The 20385-nt window shown below is 37.7% G+C and overlaps 3 protein-coding genes across 4 annotated transcripts in view; 1 reads left to right on the top strand and 2 right to left on the bottom strand.

The window, feature by feature from the left end:
• LOC111862333 (disintegrin and metalloproteinase domain-containing protein 10) overlaps positions 1–11032 on the bottom strand; it is an 81172-nt gene extending 70140 nt beyond the window's left edge. For both annotated transcript variants that reach the window (XM_023847631.2, XM_023847632.2), the window contains exon 1: positions 10860–11032. In XM_023847631.2, coding sequence (XP_023703399.1) covers positions 10860–10920 — 61 coding nt within the window. In that variant the 5' untranslated portion in view covers positions 10921–11032. The remainder of the gene's footprint in view (positions 1–10859) is intronic.
• Positions 11033–16037: 5005 nt separating this feature from the next.
• On the bottom strand, positions 16038–20171 carry LOC111862327 (complex III assembly factor LYRM7). The gene is made up of 5 exons (XM_023847616.2): positions 19955–20171; positions 19624–19696; positions 17262–17332; positions 17090–17171; positions 16038–16532 (listed from the first exon to the last, which is right to left on the bottom strand). The coding sequence occupies exons 1-5, from the start codon at positions 19976–19978 to the stop codon at positions 16468–16470; spliced, it is 315 nt and encodes a 104-aa protein (XP_023703384.1). The 5' UTR covers positions 19979–20171; the 3' UTR covers positions 16038–16467.
• The window catches only part of LOC111862323 (zinc finger protein 568), a 25294-nt gene continuing 24614 nt past the window's right edge, over positions 19706–20385 (top strand). The window contains exon 1 of the mRNA XM_023847613.2: positions 19706–19825. The gene's annotated coding sequence lies outside the window, so the exon portion shown is untranslated. The remainder of the gene's footprint in view (positions 19826–20385) is intronic.

Below are 20385 nucleotides of genomic sequence, written 5' to 3'. Positions count from 1 at the left end.
TGATGATGATGATGATGATGATGATGATGATGATGATATATATACCTTCCGTCCAGTTTTCTCCCGTTCTCAATCTCTGATCTGGTTCAAAGATGACCATTAAAGCAATCAACGCGTCATCACAATATTTGTATAATCATTTCACGCTCAGTTACCCGTGATGTACACAAGAATGCATTTCGTGTAACGTGGATGTCTTTCTCTTCCGTGGGATATTTACACCACTTTCAGTATCAAGACTATATATCGTAGGATGGTAGGATAACAGATGGAAGATGGAGTGGGAAGGATATGGATGGGAGAGATAGGCATTTGCTTAGAGGGCCAAGGTAAACCAAATTCCGAGAACTACGCGGAACTTCATACTCTAGTTTGGGTAGTATTCTCCACAGACTTGCTGCTACTTCATGCATATATTTTAATAATATATTATGGCATTGGTACTGAGAATCGCTTTTGTTACACAGAAGGGCCACAGAAAAACCAGCATAATAGTCGTATAAATGTTAAATTCACTCAACTACATTCAGCCAAAGAACAACTTTGCACCCTTATTCCTGAAAACAATTTTGGAACGGTAAACCACTGTACTCCATGTTATGTGGGTCCCTGTCACCACGGCATGGCGAGTCCTCATGTTCCGGGTGGAGGAGACGCCATCCAATTTTAGAGGGACGCTGCGAATATACTGAAGCAGTCGCTGACAGCCGACAAGGGGTGTTCCTCCAGCTTTGGGGGTTGGGCGTGGGGCTAACAACTCCTCACCGTAAAAAATAATTATGTTATGAAAATGGCAATGAGGAGCTTCAAAACTTGTACTCTTCTCCAAGTATAATTAGAATGATCAAGTCAAGGAGAATGACATGGGCAGGGCATGTAGTACGAACAGGGGAGACAAGGAAGGCGTATAGGATATTGGTGGGAAAGCCAGAAGGAAATAGTCCACTGGGAAGACCAAGGCGTAGGTGGGTGGACAATATTAGAGTGGATCTTAAGAGAGATAGGATGGGATGGTATGGATTGGATAGATCTGGCTCAGGATAGGGACCAGTGGAGGGCTCTTGTGAACACGGTAATGAACCTTCGGGTTCCATAAAATGCCGGGTAATTCTTGAATAGCTGCAGAATTGGCGGCTCCTCCAGAAAGGATCAGCTCCATGAGTAAGTAAGTAAACCACAGCACTTTAATTGCGGTTTCCAAACTCAATTGTTCAGTGTATGTTTCTTAACAATCATGTATCCATTACGGGGCCACGCGGTACCGTAGTTGGTATAGGCACTGTGCTACAAGCCGGAAAGTCGCGCGATCGAATCCCGATGAGGTGAATTTTTTCACTTTACCTAATCCTTCCAGCCGCACTATGGCCCTGGGGTCGACTCAGCCTCTAGTAGAAATAAGTACCAGGAATATTCTTGAGGATAAAGGGCGGCCGGCGCGTAGGGCTCACAACCTAGCCGCCATCTATGAGCCGATTGTCTAGAAAATGTGGGAAACTCAACATCTCACAACCCTATGGACCTCCACGGCCTGTTACGGGGATACCTTTACTTACTTTACTTTGTATGTATCCATTATAGAAGCTAACACTCAAGAGCCACATGTCTGGCAGTGCAAGATGCATAAAACCTAGCAAATACGAACTAACACCATGTGAACATATGAAAAAAGACTGAAGTAAATCAACCATATATATATATATATATATATATATATATTACAATGAAAAATCTATTGGCTTCTCCTGTGTAATGATTTCTGCAGTATACTGGCACAGTTATAAACTGAAACAGTCAAACTAACACTTATTGAGTTACGTGTCACAGACATCCAATCATAAAATCCTAAGAACGCATTGCATATGCCTTCTATAAACAAATTTCTACTCAGCACCAACATGGTATAAGACAAAGCCACTAGCACATATCTGTAACATTCCAAATTCTTGTAAAAAACAAAGATGGGAAAATATCAAAATTAAATACAGCAAAGCAAATCGCCTCAGTACTCTCATGTTGCTAAATGTCTTGCATGAATGAATGAATGTATGAGCGGTAGGCCTTCTCGGCCCTTGCACCGCGACCTACAGTGGTCTATTGTGCTTCCCCTTTTTTAATTATTCCCTCAGCAACCCCGCACTTCGGATGAAGTGCAGGATTTTGGACGTGGGGGCGTCAAAAGTCACTTGGTTCCATAAAGTACTGACCCAAGTGACGTAGTCTTAAATAAGCTAAAGCCTCACATTCACACAGGATGTGTGTGGCTGTTTCGTTTTTTGTCCGACACCTCTCACAAGTGGGACTATCACTTAGTCCAAGTTTGAACAGGTGTCCTTTGAGGTGATAATGTCCTGTAAGTAGTCCAACCACCCCGCTAAATGTCTTAATATACCACAAGCGATTCTCAAGAATATGCACAAGACTTTCAACTGATTTGCTGTTGGAAAAGTGCACTGACTTTTCCTTGCCACAGGAATGCTATGCATGTAAACACAAAGGTACTTATTTAAAAGTACTCATATTCTGTACAAAGCCTATCAAACACTGCAACGGAAAAATCATATTTGATACTGAGTACATTACACTTTGTTACAGTTACTGCACAACAATCTTTTTCATTTCTGAACAAGAGAACAAATATCACTATGAAAAGACGATAATGGTATTTGGATTTGAAATTCGTAACTCATCAACTCATCAATTTTGGTAACAGATTAATATTTCATGAGGGCTAGAACACATTTTTAAATGTCAACTGACAACTACTGAGCAGCTCAAACACATTTCTGCCAATAGTTGTAACCTTCAAACAGATCAACATTACGATATAATAGTTTTCATGTTTCTTTTTTCTGGGTTACTTAAGAACACTTCCTGTGCCAAGGCTGTATATAGTATTAGATAATCGGATGACTGATAAATTAGAAAGGATCTGGAAGTAAGCTGTAATGGCCCAATTGACATACTATCCCAGCATTCGCCTTCAGGAACTGAGGAACACCATGTAAAGGGGTCAGGACAGCCACTATTCAAGCTAAAATTTGAATCGAGCACCTACTGAACAAAAACCTGGAGCAACACCTCTAGACCCACCCGTGATACTACTGTCGCTATAAATTTCAAATATTACAACGGACTCCAAGATACACAAAATTAATAAAACTGCGGTTATGGGTAATATACTCGTAGCATACCTTCAATGATAACATGACTTACAAAAGTGCTCCTACTACCACACTATAAGCTACATCTATTTTCCACTTCTTGTGACAAATCTGAATATTCTGCAGTCACACAGTGATCAGTCCTTGAATAATGTACAATTTCTGCGCTCTATTAAAACATAAGCGCCGAGTGTTTACGGAGAAGAAGTTCGATGATATGGGGCCAGACTTGAACATACACCTAGAAAATCGCTGAAATTTCTAGCTCAAGAGAATGGTGTGTCAAAGTCTGGTGCAAAAAGAGCAATACAATTTCTGAAGCTTAGATCCCATAAAATAACAGTAATCCACGCCTTGCTGCGTGAGCCAATTAGCAGAGTACATTTTTGCAGTTGGTTTCTACAGTGCCGTCGAAGGTGAGATCGATTCGCAACTGACATTTTTTTTTTTTTTTGATGAAGTGTGGTTTCACTTGCAGGGATACATAAATATGCAAAATAATCGCTACTGGAGTTCACAGAATCCACACCCAACCTACGAAGTCCCGCTCCATCCAGTGAAATTTGGCGTCTCGAGTGCTGTGAGTGCAAGGACTGTTGTACCTGTTTTTTTTTAGCGAAACAATTAACTGCGAAATATACCTACGTGTAGAGGGACGGCATTTTAACACCTTCTGTGATCTGTGAATTATAACTACTTCATTCCGAATATTATCGACCGTCAGCATGCTGATTCATCGACAAAATGAGTACGCGCCTCGCGGCAAGCAGCGCCCCGATCGCCGTAAAGCGCAGAGCCGTGGGACCGGTCAATCAAGTAAAAATCCTCCCTGTATATATTGACATGACGCCTCAAAGTTGCAATTTGCCCATCTGCTGGGCAGGGCTTCGCTGAGCACGTTCTCGTGGCAACACGGAAGGCGCGGCTGCTGGAAGGCGAACTATTGGAACACGTTTCCATTGCAACGAATACGACTGAAGAAGCAAATAATTGCATATAGAGTCACGTCGACTCTTAGGCAACGCATATTGAAATGTTTCCGTCCACACGGCAATGAAAAAGCACAGTAACAGCGATAACTTTTCTGCTGAAGGAGGTGATCTCCATACGGTTCGCCCAAAACCTACTTCCAACTGACCAACAGACGGCAAAATATGACAGACGTCCGAAGACGGAAGAGACAAACTGAAGTCAGAAAGTTACAAAGTGTTATAGTTACAGTGAGACTGTGTTACAACTAATTGTAGTTCCGCCTGGTAAATATCCAGTAGAGTGATTCATCTAATCCGGAATCCATTAATTACTTGTCGCGTTACCAGGATACGTGACAATCTATTATTTAAGTAAAAAGTAAAGGCATCCCTGTAACAGGCCGTGGAGGCCCATAGGGTTCTGAGACGTCGAGGCTCCCACATTTTCTATACAATCGGCTCATAGATTGGTAGTAAGGTTGTCAGTCCTACGAGTCGGCCGCCCTTTACCCCCAAGAATATTCCAAGAATATTCCTGGTACTCATTTCTGTTAAGAGGCCGAATCGACACCAGGGCCATAGTGCAGCTGGAAGGATTAGGTCAACTGAAAATAATCCAATGACTTCATCGGGACTTGAACCCGTGACCTTCCGGCTTGTGGCATAGTGCATTACTTGCTGATCAAAAACTTTTGAATTAACATAAGCTGACTGAAAAATAGCAAATGATTACTTGAAAAATGTGAAAAGTAAACCAAGCCTGCAAATCATGAACTGCCCAACATGATGCGACCAGAAAGGAGCTAAAGCCTTACACGCAAACCAAACGGCATAATGGAGAATCAGTGTCAACAAAACTGTGTTATGAATTTCTCAACCCCCATTCTACCATAGTTCAATTCGGTTAATTTCCAACTAGTTAAACAATTCTGCTTACTGTAATGAAATATAATGAAAACTTTGTTGGTTTGGTTATTACATTTATGAGCTTGGCACAGAAGGAGAGTGTAACTGAAAAATATCAGCAAAGATAATAACAAAATACCCCTCATTTACACCTGACATTTCCAACACAGTAATCCTACATGTCCCACCTTTTAAGGTCCTTTGTAGCAATAAACTGCTATAACATCAGCAACAAAGAATTTTCACAAACGCTGAAAAATAAGTATGTGGGTGGGAAACAGCAGAAGATCAGTTTTCTTACTGACATAAAAGTAAAAAGCAAAGCTATCCCTGTATCAGGCCGTGAGGGCCCATTGGGTTGTGAGACAATCGGCTCAAAGATGGCGGTAAGGTTGTCAGCCTTACGCGCCGGCCGCGCTTTACTCATTTCTGTTAGAGGCTCAGTAAGCCCCAGGGCCTAGTGCAGCTGGAAGGAGTAGATCAACTGAAAAAAATCCAGTGACCTCATCGGGACTTGAACCCGCGACCAACCGGGTGGTAGCATAGCCCCTCAACCAATTATGCAACCGCGTACGCCTTCCTTACTGACATACTAAATTAAAGTATATCTCTAGTAACCACGCCAAAAACATACTTTCATGTAATTTTATACTCAACTAGTGCACAAACATCCTGTAGGTTATATAGTTCAACATATTTCAATATTTGGACCACAAAAGTGGACCCTTATGTTCTAACTGCAAAAGACACCGGGGGAAACGTACATGGCAGCAATAAGGTAAGAAAGAACTGACAGATGTATTATGAGTAGGGACCGGATTTTAATGCAAATGCATATTTCTTTCTTGCAACCAGAAAGTATGCTCATTTGGACTATGTATGAATTACCGTATTTACGCATGTATAGGCCGCACATTTTTTGCCAAAAATTCAACAGGAAAACTGGGGTGCGGCTTATATTCGAAATATTCGAAATCACACTTCATTTAAAAAAATATATATTCATAATTAGTAATACAGGGTGTTCTACTCCTGAAATAATATTCCAAGAAAATTATTTTTTCTATAATTTGTCTGAAAATTGTGCTGCGGCCTATACACGCACGCTGCCTATACATGCGTAAATACGGTACTTCATTTCTTAAATTTTGGACATGTTTTGATGGTGCATATAAATGCATATTTTGCCTGTTTTATGAATAAGCATCATATTTTCGAATATCTCTATTTATACTGCACATTTCCTTTTTAAAATGTTTTATCATATATATTTTTTAATTTTATGTTCAAATTTTCAATCATGGTCGTGTGTATACAATTTTTCTTTTCCGTATTAGAATATGTTGCATATTTGACTCAACATTTCATCATGATTCATGTTTCTGATGCAATACCCAGGACGGGACTTCCCCGATCACTCTACTCGTAACTTGCCTCATCCGCGTACCATCACAGTGACCGTGAAGAGATTAGTCGGAAGCGTTCACATGTAGCCGCTATCAACGTAATACTATTCAACCAATAAGGGACTTCACTTATTTATTTCCAAAGTCTCCATAAGGTTCGTTACGCTTCTTCATTTGAAGCCGGGAGCCATTCACATTAGTGCTGACTAGTCTGTAGTTAAGTTTGTTTAGCTTTCTGTAGTCGTGCCGAAAGTGTAAGTAAGTCAATAAACTAAATTACAGCTGTATCAGCGGGAGTCTGAAGGAGAGATGATAAGTACGGATAACGAAATTCTTTATTGCCAAGCATGTGAGAAAACGGTTGGTTGTGAAAAACGCTTTCAACTGCTTCAGCATTTGAACACTAATATACACAAAGAGAATATTAAAATTAAATCCACGAAAAGTGCTCCTGTTCAAAAATTGCTTAGTGAATTTTCTATTGTAATAGATTTTCACAGTTTTCCTTTGATTTATGCGACGCCTTTTAGCGGCAGATATTCCGCTGTGGAAACTAACCAATCCTACTCTGAGAAACTTCATACAGAAGTTATACACAGTGCAAAGTGATGGATGAATCTACTGTGCGCAAAAATTACGTGAAGCAGTGTTACGATCTTACAATTGAAAACATTAGAGATAAGATTCAAGATAATTTTGTGTGGGTATCAATCAACGAAACACAAGATTGTGAGGGACGGTTTACTGCAAATTGTATAGTTGGATCGCTTAATAAGAATGAACAATCTACCCCATATCTTCTTGCGGTAGAACAATTTGAAACCACAAATAGCTCCACAGTTTCCAAATTTTTTATCAATTCCATGAATTTACTATGGCCGAATGGCATTCAGTATGAGCACGTATTGCTCTTTGTGACTGATGCCACAAGTTATATGATGAAAGCCGGTACTGCTCTTAAAGTTATATTTCCAAATATGACACATTTGACTTGCCTTACCCATGGGTTGCACCCTGTTGCTGAAACAATTCGTGCAAATTTTCCGCTTGTTGACAAGTTGGTGTCTTCTGTGAAGAAGGTATATGTTAAAGCACCATACAGAAACGAAGCCTTTAAAGCAGTAGAACAGAGCGTTCCACTTCCGCCAAAACCAATTTTAACGCGCTGGATCACGTGGCTGTGTGCAGTGAGTTATTATACCGAACATTTAGAAACAGTTAGGAATGTCGTGAATACATTTGATCCCAAATGTGTAGCATCAATTCAAATTGCCCAAGATGTACTAAAAACGCAGAACTAGAAATTAATCTTTCCTATATATCTGCTCACTTCTCTCATCTTCCATCAGTCATTTCCTCACTGAAGGCAAGCAATAGCAATACTACTTTGTATCAGTCGCTAAATGTGTTAAAAACCACTGATTCCAAATTGAATTCGGTTCTTGAAAGAGTTGTTGAAGTAGTAAAAGAAAAAGTACACAGCATCCTTTAAAAAAATCCAGGATATGAATAAATTTGTGAAATTGAAGAAATTTTAGCCAGTAAACATACTGAACTGCCAAGTAAAAAATCACTAACAGTGGAGCGAATAGCGGCTTTTGTACCTGCGCCCCTAAGTTCCTGTGAGGTGGAAAGAAGTTTTTGCCGCTATAAGGACACCTTATGAGACAACAGGAGGTGACCGACTATGGAAAACCTAAAACTTTTAGTAACTGTGAACTGCAGCAGAAGAGAAGTTGAAAGTTCGGAGAGCTAAATGTGAGTACTGTTTTTTTTTTTTTTATTTGTAATGAAATGTTGGCTTTGTTGCATGATTTGTATTTAAGTATAGCTTTTTATTGCAAGTGAGTCATTCAGTGATTACATAAAATGAACTTAAATATTGATTTGTTGGTGTTAAAATAGTCTAAAATCAATTTTAATATTTGGTATAAATTTTTATGTTCATATTTTAGTGCATATTTCAGAAGTCTTTCATGCACAAATGCATACATATTTAAGGGAATATTAGGGCATAAAAATCCGGTCCCTAATTCTGAGTACTGGCCATACTATCTGAAATAGAAACGGCCCTCTCTCAATTCCCTTCACTGGCTTGGCAAGGCTTGTAACCCAACTTTTAAACAGTATACATGAAAACCTCTTGCTATATTGGCATGAAATGGGGCAGTGTAACCAGCAAACCACATGAGTCAGTAATTAACTTAAAATGAAGGTATCCAGACACAAAGGAAGTACCACACACAGTACAATAGGCTGCAATAATAACTGTTCACAAAATTAGCATACAAAGGCATCTTCCAAGTAGAAAAGAATGTACTAAAATTAAAAACATGCTAGGGTTTGGGAACATAATGGCAATAGAAATGATAGTTATGTTAATGAAAGGATACAAGCTGAAAACCGGGCCTACTTCGCAAATCTTAGTACACTTAAAAGTAAAATAATTATTTTTCTATGGTTTTTTATATTATTAGTCATTTGATGTGATGTTTAATCTCATATATTTTTTTAAAAACTGACTTGTCCAATTGTACATAATGTAACAGTTATGGATGTTAAATAAATCAATCAATCAATCAATCAATCAAGAGCAGCTAAGCTACAAGTATACAAAACAGTGACAGGACCTGTTGCTACATATAGGACAGAAACATGGAGCTTAACAGTAAGAGAAGAGAATGCACTGAGAACATTCGAGAGCAAAATAATACNGGACCAGAAAAGGAAAATAATATATGGAGGATATGATACAATGAAGAGACGAACACATTACTGAAAGGAGAAAATATAGTAAGATCTATCAAGTCACAAAGAATAAGATGGTTGGGACATGTCAAAAGAATGTACGATAATGCAATGCCAAAGATAATGTTAAAAGGAAGGCTATATTCCAAAAGAAGAAAAGGAAGACCCAGGATGAGATGGCTAGATGACGTTGAGAACGACCTGAAGAATATGAAGGTGAAAGGATACATAGAGAAGACGAGGAATTGAGAGCAGTAGAGACTGGTTGTAGGGGAGGCCCAGGCTCACCCAGGGCTGTAGCGCCAAGTGGTAGGTAGGAAGGGTTTAGGAACAAAGAACACCTAAACTTCCTATTACTGGAGTCTTTACAAATGTGATCCAAACATAAGAATCACTTGCAATTTGTTTCAGGCCACCAATTACAACAGCTGTAATACTTCCTTCACTTCACTGCCATGAAACATTCACATGTTGAAAACGGCATTATTTTGACACATCTGCCTAACAGAAAGTAGATGTAGCACAGAGTGGAGCATTATGTCCTCTCATCAATGAATGTATTATACAATCGTAAATTTGCTTTGGCTCATAACATCCTAATGCCCACAGAATTATAATAGAAACAAACTAGAAGATGAAATGTAATGTATGAAAATAAAATGAAAGAGTGAAGACATGGCCAGGGGTTTAAATTAGTACATCCTGGGTTCCAGAAATAGGCCCGTTAGTAGCAGGTTCAAATATGCAGTAACTGTAAGACTGTAGGTTGATAAATTTTAAGTAACTGGTACGATTAAGTTGCATTTCTGGAGCCCTGAGTACATTTTCAATACAGCGTATTTTTATATCTGTGATGAATGTCTGAAGTTATCTCAGAGTTTTAACATTTTAACTTCATTCAAATAAAACATTGAAATCATATGAAGAGGAATGTAAAACAAAAATAGCAGTTGCTTTATTAACACCCTCTTTATTCGTAAATATCTATAATGTGACTGGTGGTGAACTGCTGTTGTAGTGTTTTGTAATAATTAGAATAACTTCATGGCTTAAACGCGTCTTCTGCACTTTATGCCTGCTACTCACAAATTCTGCTACTAAACATTGGGCTATCCTAAATACGTCCCTAAACTTTTCTTCAGCTGTAAACACACATCTACCAACACACCTACTGAGCTCATTGTTCAACCCCAAAACTAAGCATTTTGCTTAAATTTTAAAATGAAGATGGTAATAAATAAAACGCTTGACACCTTATGCTTCATCTTAATGCACTGTCAGCCAATTATTAAAATCGAATGCATCTGTAACAGTATGAATCTCTTGAATATGGTTTCTGCACCGACTATATCAACTGCACATTACACTTCAATGATTATTCACACAATCATTTTACAATGCATTACTTTTTCGGAAAATAACATCGCTCATGGCTATTCGATATCACCAATTTCATCCGCCTTCTCTCCATGAGGCCTACTTAGTAAAAATTATTGGTTTCCATCACTCAACATTACAAAGATTTCTGAATTATTGTATTGTTGTTGACTTGGTGTTATAATCTAACACGGATTCACAATGCCAAAGTTGACAACGGTGAAAACGGAAGGGCAGGGTAAACCAATACATAGCTCGCATCCCAATGTTGTCAAAAAGTCTCTACTTACCACTTTCGATGCATGGAACCAGAAAAAGCAGGAAGACGATATATCCACACCCATTTAACATGATCCCACATGTATATTGTTTACAACAGTTCTAAAATCAAACCTTATATCAAGCCATTCACTAAAAACTACAGCTGACTGATTCAACACATCACACAACCTTTGTCTCCATTTCTTTCTGCGCATGCGCACGGCCATTCCTGACTAACGAGAAATTTAATTTTATAAAACAATGCATGTGGGGAAAATACGGTACTCTTTGCCTTTTTCGATATCGCACTGCCGCTATAACAAAAATCAAAGCCATGTTATGTGGGCTACAGGCTGGGGTCTGCGGCCTAATCAGTCTCCCTTTTATAATCGGTATTTATTGTTCCTATTGTAATACCCGGGCCTTTATATAATGCTTCTTGACAATATTCATCAAATTAAAAATATGTCAGATTTGAGGTTTTCACGGTTCCACATCCCAGAAAACTGCTTTCTTCAAATTAAAAATATTTCGCCACCATAATTAAAAAATGTTTAGCTAACGCCATGGAGCTGGGCCCTTCTTGAGAAGCCGCCAGTTGTGCTGCCACTCAAAAATTTCCCAGCATTTTATGGAACCCGAAGGTACATTGCCGTGTTCGCAACAGGCCCTCCACCGTTCCCTATCCTGGGCCAAATCAATCCAGTCCATACCACGCCATCCTACGATCCACTTTAATAGTATCCACCCACCTATGTCTTGGTCTTCCTAGTGGTATCTTTCCCACCACTATCCTACACACATTCCTTTCTCCCCATTCATGCTACATTCCCTGCCAATCTCATCCCCCTTTACTTGATCATTCTAGTTACAGTTGGCGGCAAGTACAAGTTATGAATCTCCTCATTATGCAGTTTTCTCCACCATTCTGTCACCTCATCACTCTTCAGTCCACATGTGCTCCTCAGCACCCTATTCACAAACACCCTCAGTCTATGTTCCTTCCTTAATGTCAGAGACAAAGTTTCACACCCATACATAAACACAGACAAAATGATAGTTTTGTATATTTTAATTTGTACATCTATAACCAATTCAATTTTAAGGTTGGGAATTATGAATTATTAAATTGCTGGTATTTTATATCTATCATTACCATTAGATACAAAAGCTGACTAAAGTAAAAAAAAGTAACGTTATCCCTGTGCTTAACTGATTAAGCACTATGCCATGAAGTAAATTATATGTCATGAGAGCCAGTAATTTTATGAGGAACTGTATTATTGTTAAACACTTATTTTAATTCTGTTTTCTACAGAATAAAATATGCAATGCTTCAGCATGTAGAGAACTCAAAGTACTACGTGTATGGGATAATATTAAATTGTGGATTATATCAGTGCAATCTCTGACAAAAAGAAATACCACAGACACGTACAAGTAATTCACTGACTCACTCACTCACTCACTCATGGAGCTGAGCCCTTCTTCAGAAGCCGCCAATCGTACAGCTACTCTAGAACTTCCCAGCATTTTATGGAACCTGAAGGTTCATTACCGTGTTCACAAGAGCATTCCACTGGTCCCTATCCTGAGCCAGATCGATCAGGTCCATACCATCCCATTCTATCTCTGTAAGATCTACTTTAATATTGTCTACCCACCAACATCTTGGTCTTCCCAGTGGTCTCCTTCCTTCTGACTTTCCCACCAATATCATATATTCATTCCTCTTCTCCCTCACTTGTGCTACATGTCCTGCCCATCCCATCCTTCTTGATTTGATCATTCCAATTATGCTCGGAGAAGAATACAAGTTATGAAGCTCCTCATTATGTAGTTTTCTCCAACCTCCTGTCACTTCATTTTTCATCCATCTAAATATTCTCCTCAGCACCCTGTTCTCAAACACCCTCAGTTTACATTCCTCCCTTAATGTCAGAGACAAAGTTTCACACCCATACAGAACCACAAGCAAAATTACAGTTTTGTATATTCTAATTTTTATGTTATTGGACAGCAGACGAGAAGACAAAAGGTTCTGGACAGAATGGTAGCAAGCATTACCTGAATTCAATCTTTCCTTAATTTCCTCTTGAATCATTTTTTGATTTGTTATAGTTGTTCTCAAATATCTGAACTGTACCATATTTTCAAAGCATCTGTTAGCAATCTCTATGTCACGAATTTGCCCTATATTCAGGTGACAAGACAGCAACATATACTTTTTTCTCCATGTTTACTTCCAGACTAGTGCCAATTAAAGTTTGTGTGTTTATCTTTATGGTAACTACATTATCACCTAGTAGATTCTCATCATCAGCATAGACCAACAGATGATGTGTCCCATTCAATTTCAGTCCCACCTGGTTTTCCTGGAACTTCCTAATGGCATATTCTAAAGCAAAGTTGAAAAGCAATGCCAATAAAGCATTTCTTTGCTTTACATCATTTTGGATAGGGAAACTATCAGACAAATATTTTTCTGTATGAACTTTACATTTCATTTACAGAGGTATCTCATTAATCAAAACCCACATTAATCTGAACCAACAGTACCACCACAAAAAATTTGGGGGTACCTCCAGAAATTACAAATTTAATATAATTAGTTTACTTCCTCAAAGTAATGGATTCTTGTGAAACATGATACTATGTGTTAATGGGTCTGGCTCTCTAGGTGGTGACAGATATGACCCAGTTACCACATGTCTCAAGCCCAGCATGTAGTCAAACATTTACGGTGCCAGTAATTGTTTATAAATAAAGTATACCCATAAATCTTTTGAATAAATAATTTAACTGATTTCTTTTTTTTAATTAATTAGTTCAAATTATTGAGGTTGCATTGTATTATGTTTAACAACATCCACTGCCAGAGGTATATTTAATACTCAAGATATTCTAGAAGTTTGTTCAACTCCTGTCCTGTTATTGTTATTACATCAACAGTCTAATGGTTAGCAGTCTAGCTTAATATTCAACAGATCCCAGTTTCGATCTGAGACTTCACGATCCTTAAAATGAGTACAGTAAAATAAATGCCATATAACAATCAAAAACATGAAGATGGGAGTAGAACTATCTACCAGAACACAGTGAATAGAAAATATAAGTCAGAAAATGAACAATATCCATCATATTATGGGTCTTCCTTGAATGACTGAATCACCAGGCTCCATTACTATTGGTACATTTGCCAGAAACTTAGCTACCATGTCCAGAAAAATGAATGTGTCACTATGGCTAATATGCCAAGCATTATAAACATGGATGTCAATTTCTTACAGCAAATAAATTTAAAAACCTCAGAATGTCTCCCTTCTTCTCTTAAATTTCACATCTTTTTAAAATACTGTTTGATAGTACCTTCAATTCACTGACCTCAGTAGGGATAACCCTTTCAAATGCATTGTATTCAACTTCCGCAAATGAGCTGGTATTATCAGAATACACTTCATCTTTTCAGCTTTCCAGCAGATCAGAATCACAGGGATGTAAGTTTGAAGACCTTGCGAGCCACAATCTACAATTTATCAGTCTGCCTTCAGACAACTCATTTAAAACATTAATGAAATAATTAGCAATGTGTGCTTCCTGTGGGGCCATCTGGTATAAAATAACCATGTCTTTTTCTTCTTCTGTAATTCTGTCAAGACATACCAATAAGGATTAATAGGCTGTTCAAAAAATAGTTGTCCTACTGTTCATGTAGCAATAATGGCACACCACACACCAATCCTCTGGTCATGAAGGGGTACTTAAATGTATGTCTGTTTATTGCTGCTTCAATAAATTTTGTTCTGAGAAATGATATACTCACTCAGATGGAACCAAGCTTCATCAGCAAAATATGAAAGTTCTGGGTCAACGATACCGCAAAATACTTATTGCCCACAGAAACAAGTTATAAAAATGAGATCTCTCATAATCACCTTCAATTAGGTCCATGATTTATTTAATCCGTCTTGCAGTGTGTGTTATAACACATGCAGTCGCAGGAGCATGACACAACAAAAGCACAACACACAAGATAATGAAGGAATGCTCCAACAAAGGAGAATGGGCGTGACTGACGTAGTGAGGGGCGACGTAGCGATGTGGTATCCTGAACAATTTTAATATTTTTAACGTTTGACAATGTATATGATAGATACATATTTTAGTTATTTTAATGTGTGAACATGGCATGCAATGAACTGGTTTGACGTGGATAAGTAAGCACCTGAAGATGGCATTATTATGCCGAAACATGTAGTGCGAGGGAGAGAAGGAGATAAATGAGTGTATGCACTGCAAGACGGATTAAATAAATCATGGACTTAAATCAGTGCAACAGGACGCTAAAATATAACACCTTCAATTACTTGAACATGTCTACGAGTAATATTATATGGCAGAAAATCAAACTTTTTAGTTGCTCTCAATGCTGTTGTTGTTTAAACCTGTACCTACTGAGCTCACAGCATCAGGGATTAACAGGGCAAGTGTTGTAATCTGGTTCCAGCTTTAACAGGCTATTCCTTGGTTAGCACAGTATTCTGTCTAGTGTATATCTTGTCCAAGAAAGACTAAGTTAAACACACTTTGTTCAACAATTTGAAAATCACTGAAGAAGTTGGAACTTGAACATTAAGATATGGCAGAACCTTCTTTCACATGAATAATATGGTTTATTTTTCACATAAGTATCATGCAGAAGAACCAGCTGTTAAAATGTATATTTCACCATATCATTTCAGTATTGCTAATGGGAACACAAAAACAGGTTTTGAATGATTTTATGAGAATAAAAACACAAAGACAACTGATATATACTGGTGAGTAATTTGTACTTGTAATGACAGCTGTACAAGATAAACAACAGAGAGAGTACATAGCTATTCAACAGTCTCTCTGCTCAAGTATTTCTCACATATAGCATATTCAGCAACTACCATATTTACGAATGTATAGGCCGCGTGCGTGTATAGGCCGCAGCACAATTTTCAGACAGAAATTATAGAAAAAATAATTTTCTTGGAATATTATTTCAGGAGTAGAACACCCTGTATTACTAATTATGAATATAATTTTTTTTTAAATGAAGTGTGATTTCGAATATTTCGAATATAAGCCGCACCCCAGTTTTCCTCTTGAATTTTTGGCAAAAAATGTGCGGCCTATACATGCGTAAATACGGTACTTCAATGTTTTTTTGGTGTCGGGCAAAGTTGATTCAGTCATTTGAAGAATATGTACTGAAATCTGTCTATCAAAGCCAGGTACATTTAAGCAGTAGTTAAAGCAATTTTAGTACAGTTACTACCTCCTATCCTCAGTTAATGGCATGGTAAACCATATTTGGAGTTTTGTTTCCATACGCCTTATATGACTTCACAGCGAACTTTACCCTCACCTTTACCTTATAAAAGTGATGACATTGGAACATATTGCACAAATAACATCTATTCATGCAAATTAAACAAGGTAAAGGGTCTCTGAATATGAAATGTGACATACAGCCATACAAGGTCAGTCTCAGTGATTAATTTTACAAACTGCTTAATAAACATATGTACATAATATTTGTACTTATCCTGGTACAATCTGCACTGTGTCCTCTTGTACTCTACACTAACTAACAAATGTTCATGATTAATTTTTACAATCCTGAAATGGAATATTGTCAATTTTTTTTGTGTCTGGCAGTATTCGCAACTCTGAAAACAAATGAAAAATTAATGGGTAAAGTACATTTGCAGAGCAGTAAAACAAATAATATCTTTATAAAATAAGCAACAACCAATGATAAATATTAACTACACTTCACCTATCTACATCAAATATTGTCAATAATTAGAAAATAAACACACTATACTGAAACAAAAGCATGCTCGCTCATTCATAACCTACTATACAATAACTTAGATTCGTGCAACGTGTTCATGCTTGACAATCTGTTGCTAAGGTTACCTGAAACTGTATAATTTCAGAGCTTTCATGTGCTGTTACAGAAATTTTTAACACATATAGGCAGATTTTTTCACTGATGTTCATACAATAAGCATTTTTACCATTAAGAATTCAAATGTCTGCACCACGGAAATAAAATACGATTTTTCTTGCCTCTTTATTTGGACTATGCACTACTTTGTGTGTTCAAGTTACCTTTTACTTACTCTCTTTAAAATGTTACGCACACACGCACGCGCGCGCACACACACACACACACACACACACACATATATATATATATATCAATTAATCTAGCATATACCATATTTTCCATGTTCAACCTCACATGCTTGCACTACAGATGTTTTTAACTCTTCTTCCACAGCTTTAGAAAGTTTTATCATCTGTAAATACAGGAGAATGTACATTAAGTACATAATATAATATAAGCCAAGTCATAATTCTGAACCCTCTGCTACAAAAAAAAAAATTACCTCATGTATTGCTTCTGCATTTGTAATGTGTTTGTTCTTTTTGTACTCTTCATTAATTCTGCTCCTCGCAGCTGAAACATGTTATTGAAATGTTAGCATTTTATACATAATTACGTAAACTGAAAACAATTACTATATAACTAAATGAATTTATCAGTGAAATGAAGCACTTTAAAAAAACAGTTGTCAAGTACACAAATGGCATAATATTTACTATTATTATAAACTGTATTTAAATGGTAGAATGTATTATTTAGTATGTACTTTTCAGTATGCTTTCCAGTCTTGAAACTGGTCTGATGCAGTTGCAGTTTACAGAACCAGAAGGTTCTCATAATCTGAGTGCTGAGTATCCTATCATGTTTCAATACACTTCTAGAAGCAGAAATATACCTAAAAATAATGGATTAAGACCTTTAAGTATATCCTGCCTATTTATTATGATGAAATCCTTCATTTACACAAGACAAAACCATGAGAGATATACTATGAGTGATAGACAAATGCAACTGATCACAGAGCAAAGACAGTGAGAACATTTTTGAAAACATTTCACTCAAGAATTTGCATCTCCAGAGAACGGTACAGTGAAATGGCTACAAGGGAAATGTTAAAAGCAGAGCAGTCTGAGATTGTAGTGACATAGCAAGGAGAACCAAAGCAGATATTACAGGGGAAGAATAGGTAGCTGAGAAAGAAAAATGAAACAGAACAAAGAAGCAAAACAGACAAATATTCAATTCTTGTTATGTGGTCAACTGTACCAAGGATAAAATAAAGGACTTCACCTCACAAAGGGGACATCTTTTGGCTATCATGCTAAGTTGTTTCACTGGTGGCGACAAATATTTTGAAGGAACCTGATACCTCTGCCTTCAGAAACCCTGCATTTGATTGAACTGAGCACTCAATCTGTAGTCTCTACGTAACAGTGATCGTTACGAGATGGCTATATTTGGCAACACTGATGAGTCATTGCTGGAGTATTTATTGCAATTGTTTTGTAGTTTTCTCTGCAGTTAATTAATTAAGCACCATGCCGTTAAGCTGTATGGGCTAGTGGATGTACACCTCCACAATTTTTAACCTTGACATTAGATGCCCATAGATGGTCTGCTATGTGCTTTACCCTTGGGGAAACATCCTCCAGTCCCACTGTAAAGGAGGCTGAGAGGGTCCCAGAATGAGTATGGACATTATGGAGAAGATGGGGATCTCTGCTGAGGCTGTGCCATAGCTCAGTCACCAGCTTCCCCCCACAGCAGCCCAGTTTTGAGACCAGGTCAGGTCATGTTGGATTTGTAGTGAACAAAGAGGCACTGGGACAGGTTTTCTCCAAGTACTTCGGCTTCCCCTGCCAATTCTCATTTCACTGCCTGCTCCACACTCGTCATCTATCATCCGGGATTGGTACAATAAGGCCAGTTAGTGGCCGACCTACCAAGTGGGCTCGGTCTCACCCCACCCCAAGAAGCTTAAGAAGAAGAAAAAAATTAATTTAACTTGTCTCATTTTGGTCCGTCACACTATTAATTACAGAGTAGATAATGAAAAGTTCAGTCCAGTGTGACATACGAGTTTACAAACGACACAGCACGCACATGAACTACACTACTAATAATAAGAACATAAAACCAAGAGAAATAAATGACATCTCCCACCATCAGGAGGAAAACAACATGACCCAATGTCAGCTCAAGATATTTTAATATAATAACTCATTGTTTACATGGAAATTTTAATACAATTTTAAATACATTGGGAGGCTACTGTATGGAAAAGTGAACACCATATCGCATGCAGTGAAAACCCCCAGTCAGAATAACAAGGAAATACACTAAAAGAAAATCATCATAAGTAAATCTACACTTCAAGAAGTGCCATTGTGAGTGCCTAAGATAAACATCGGAACCAACCGTGATAACAAAATTTATATAGAGAGCATTAGTCATATCTAAAGTGCATATTGTTAGAATATCTTATGTGACGGTGTTTCCTTATCGTAGTGGTGCGCCTCTGAAGATGATTCTTTTGAATCGAAACATGTAAGGCGAATGAGGACTGAAGTGTTGTAAACTTGTATGTCACACTGGACTGAACTTTTCTTTACTTACTTACTTTACTTTACTTTACTTACTCTGTGAGAAAAAAATTGTCGGGAATCGAACCCAGACCTCCCTCCTCCGGTTGTCCTGCCCATACCCTAGTTGGTAAGTTTTGTTGCATTATAGAGTGATTATTGTGGCGTTAGCAATCGCAAATGCGAATTCTGCAACAAGTTTGGTTTTTCGATGCCATGACGTCATGTGCCACTATCATATCCGGGGATATTATGTAAAAAAAATATGTAACAGTATCATACCTTGAAGGGCAAAACTGTCGTCTCGAAACACCATTTCCCGGGTTCTGTGAAGACGTTTAAAACACTCCAACACCTGCAACAACATTCAACACTTTATCTCGACGCATCGCATTTCTTTGGTGCACGCACATCTCCAGCGTGTCGCGGATTACGGGTGTGACACTATAACAACATGGATTTCGGTAACTGATAGAAAGGTTAGGTAGGCTTTAAATGGGTAAGATCAATGAATCAGTTATATATAAATAGGTCTATAATGTTTTGTCATATACTCTGTTGCTTTCCTCACATACATATTATAAGTAATTTCGTAAAATAAAATGTTTCTTACCTGACGCCTTAAAGAAGTGTTCATCTCGTTAGTAAAGAGTCTTAAATTTTCTGGCAGTATAAATATGATCTATGGCTTGTATCGGAATATTTACACCACGTTACAAAAATAAACTTCTTATCATAATAGTTGATTCTACATTCGTTCGTTTCTTACGATTGAAATGTGACCAGATGTATTTTAAGAGATTGGGACACACTTACCTAATGCGGCGGTGCGAAGCGTAAAGATTAAAATTATTCAATAGTTGCATAAGGCGCGAATTCAAACTATATTTAATAAAAGGGTTGCATGTCCATTTCCAGATGTTAACCAAGGAACTGTAGTAGACATCAGCTTGTGCCAGTGGGATAGACTTTTTGAACCAAAAATTTTCTTCTGCATCATTCACCGTGTAAGATGTATGTATATTTTTAAATGGCTGAATGTGG

Source organism: Cryptotermes secundus, unplaced genomic scaffold, assembly GCF_002891405.2.
Source record: "Cryptotermes secundus unplaced genomic scaffold, Csec_1.0 scaffold408, whole genome shotgun sequence".
Taxonomy (NCBI): domain Eukaryota; kingdom Metazoa; phylum Arthropoda; class Insecta; order Blattodea; family Kalotermitidae; genus Cryptotermes; species Cryptotermes secundus.
The sequence above is the reverse complement of the archived record's forward strand: the minus strand, read 5'-3'. Positions and strand labels throughout refer to the sequence as shown.

What these genes read in the sequence shown, in the direction of transcription:
- LOC111862327 (XM_023847616.2), bottom strand. Translation starts at nt 19,978, where the DNA reads ATGAACACTTCTTTAAGGCGTCAG. An exon ending in ATGCAGAAGCAATACATGAG is followed by an intron (nt 17,172 to 17,261) that starts GTAATTTTTTTT and finishes CTGTATTTACAG; the next exon opens with ATGATAAAACTTTCTAAAGC. An exon ending in GGTTGAACATGGAAAATATG is followed by an intron (nt 16,533 to 17,089) that starts GTATATGCTAGA and finishes ATTTGTTTTCAG; the next exon opens with AGTTGCGAATACTGCCAGAC.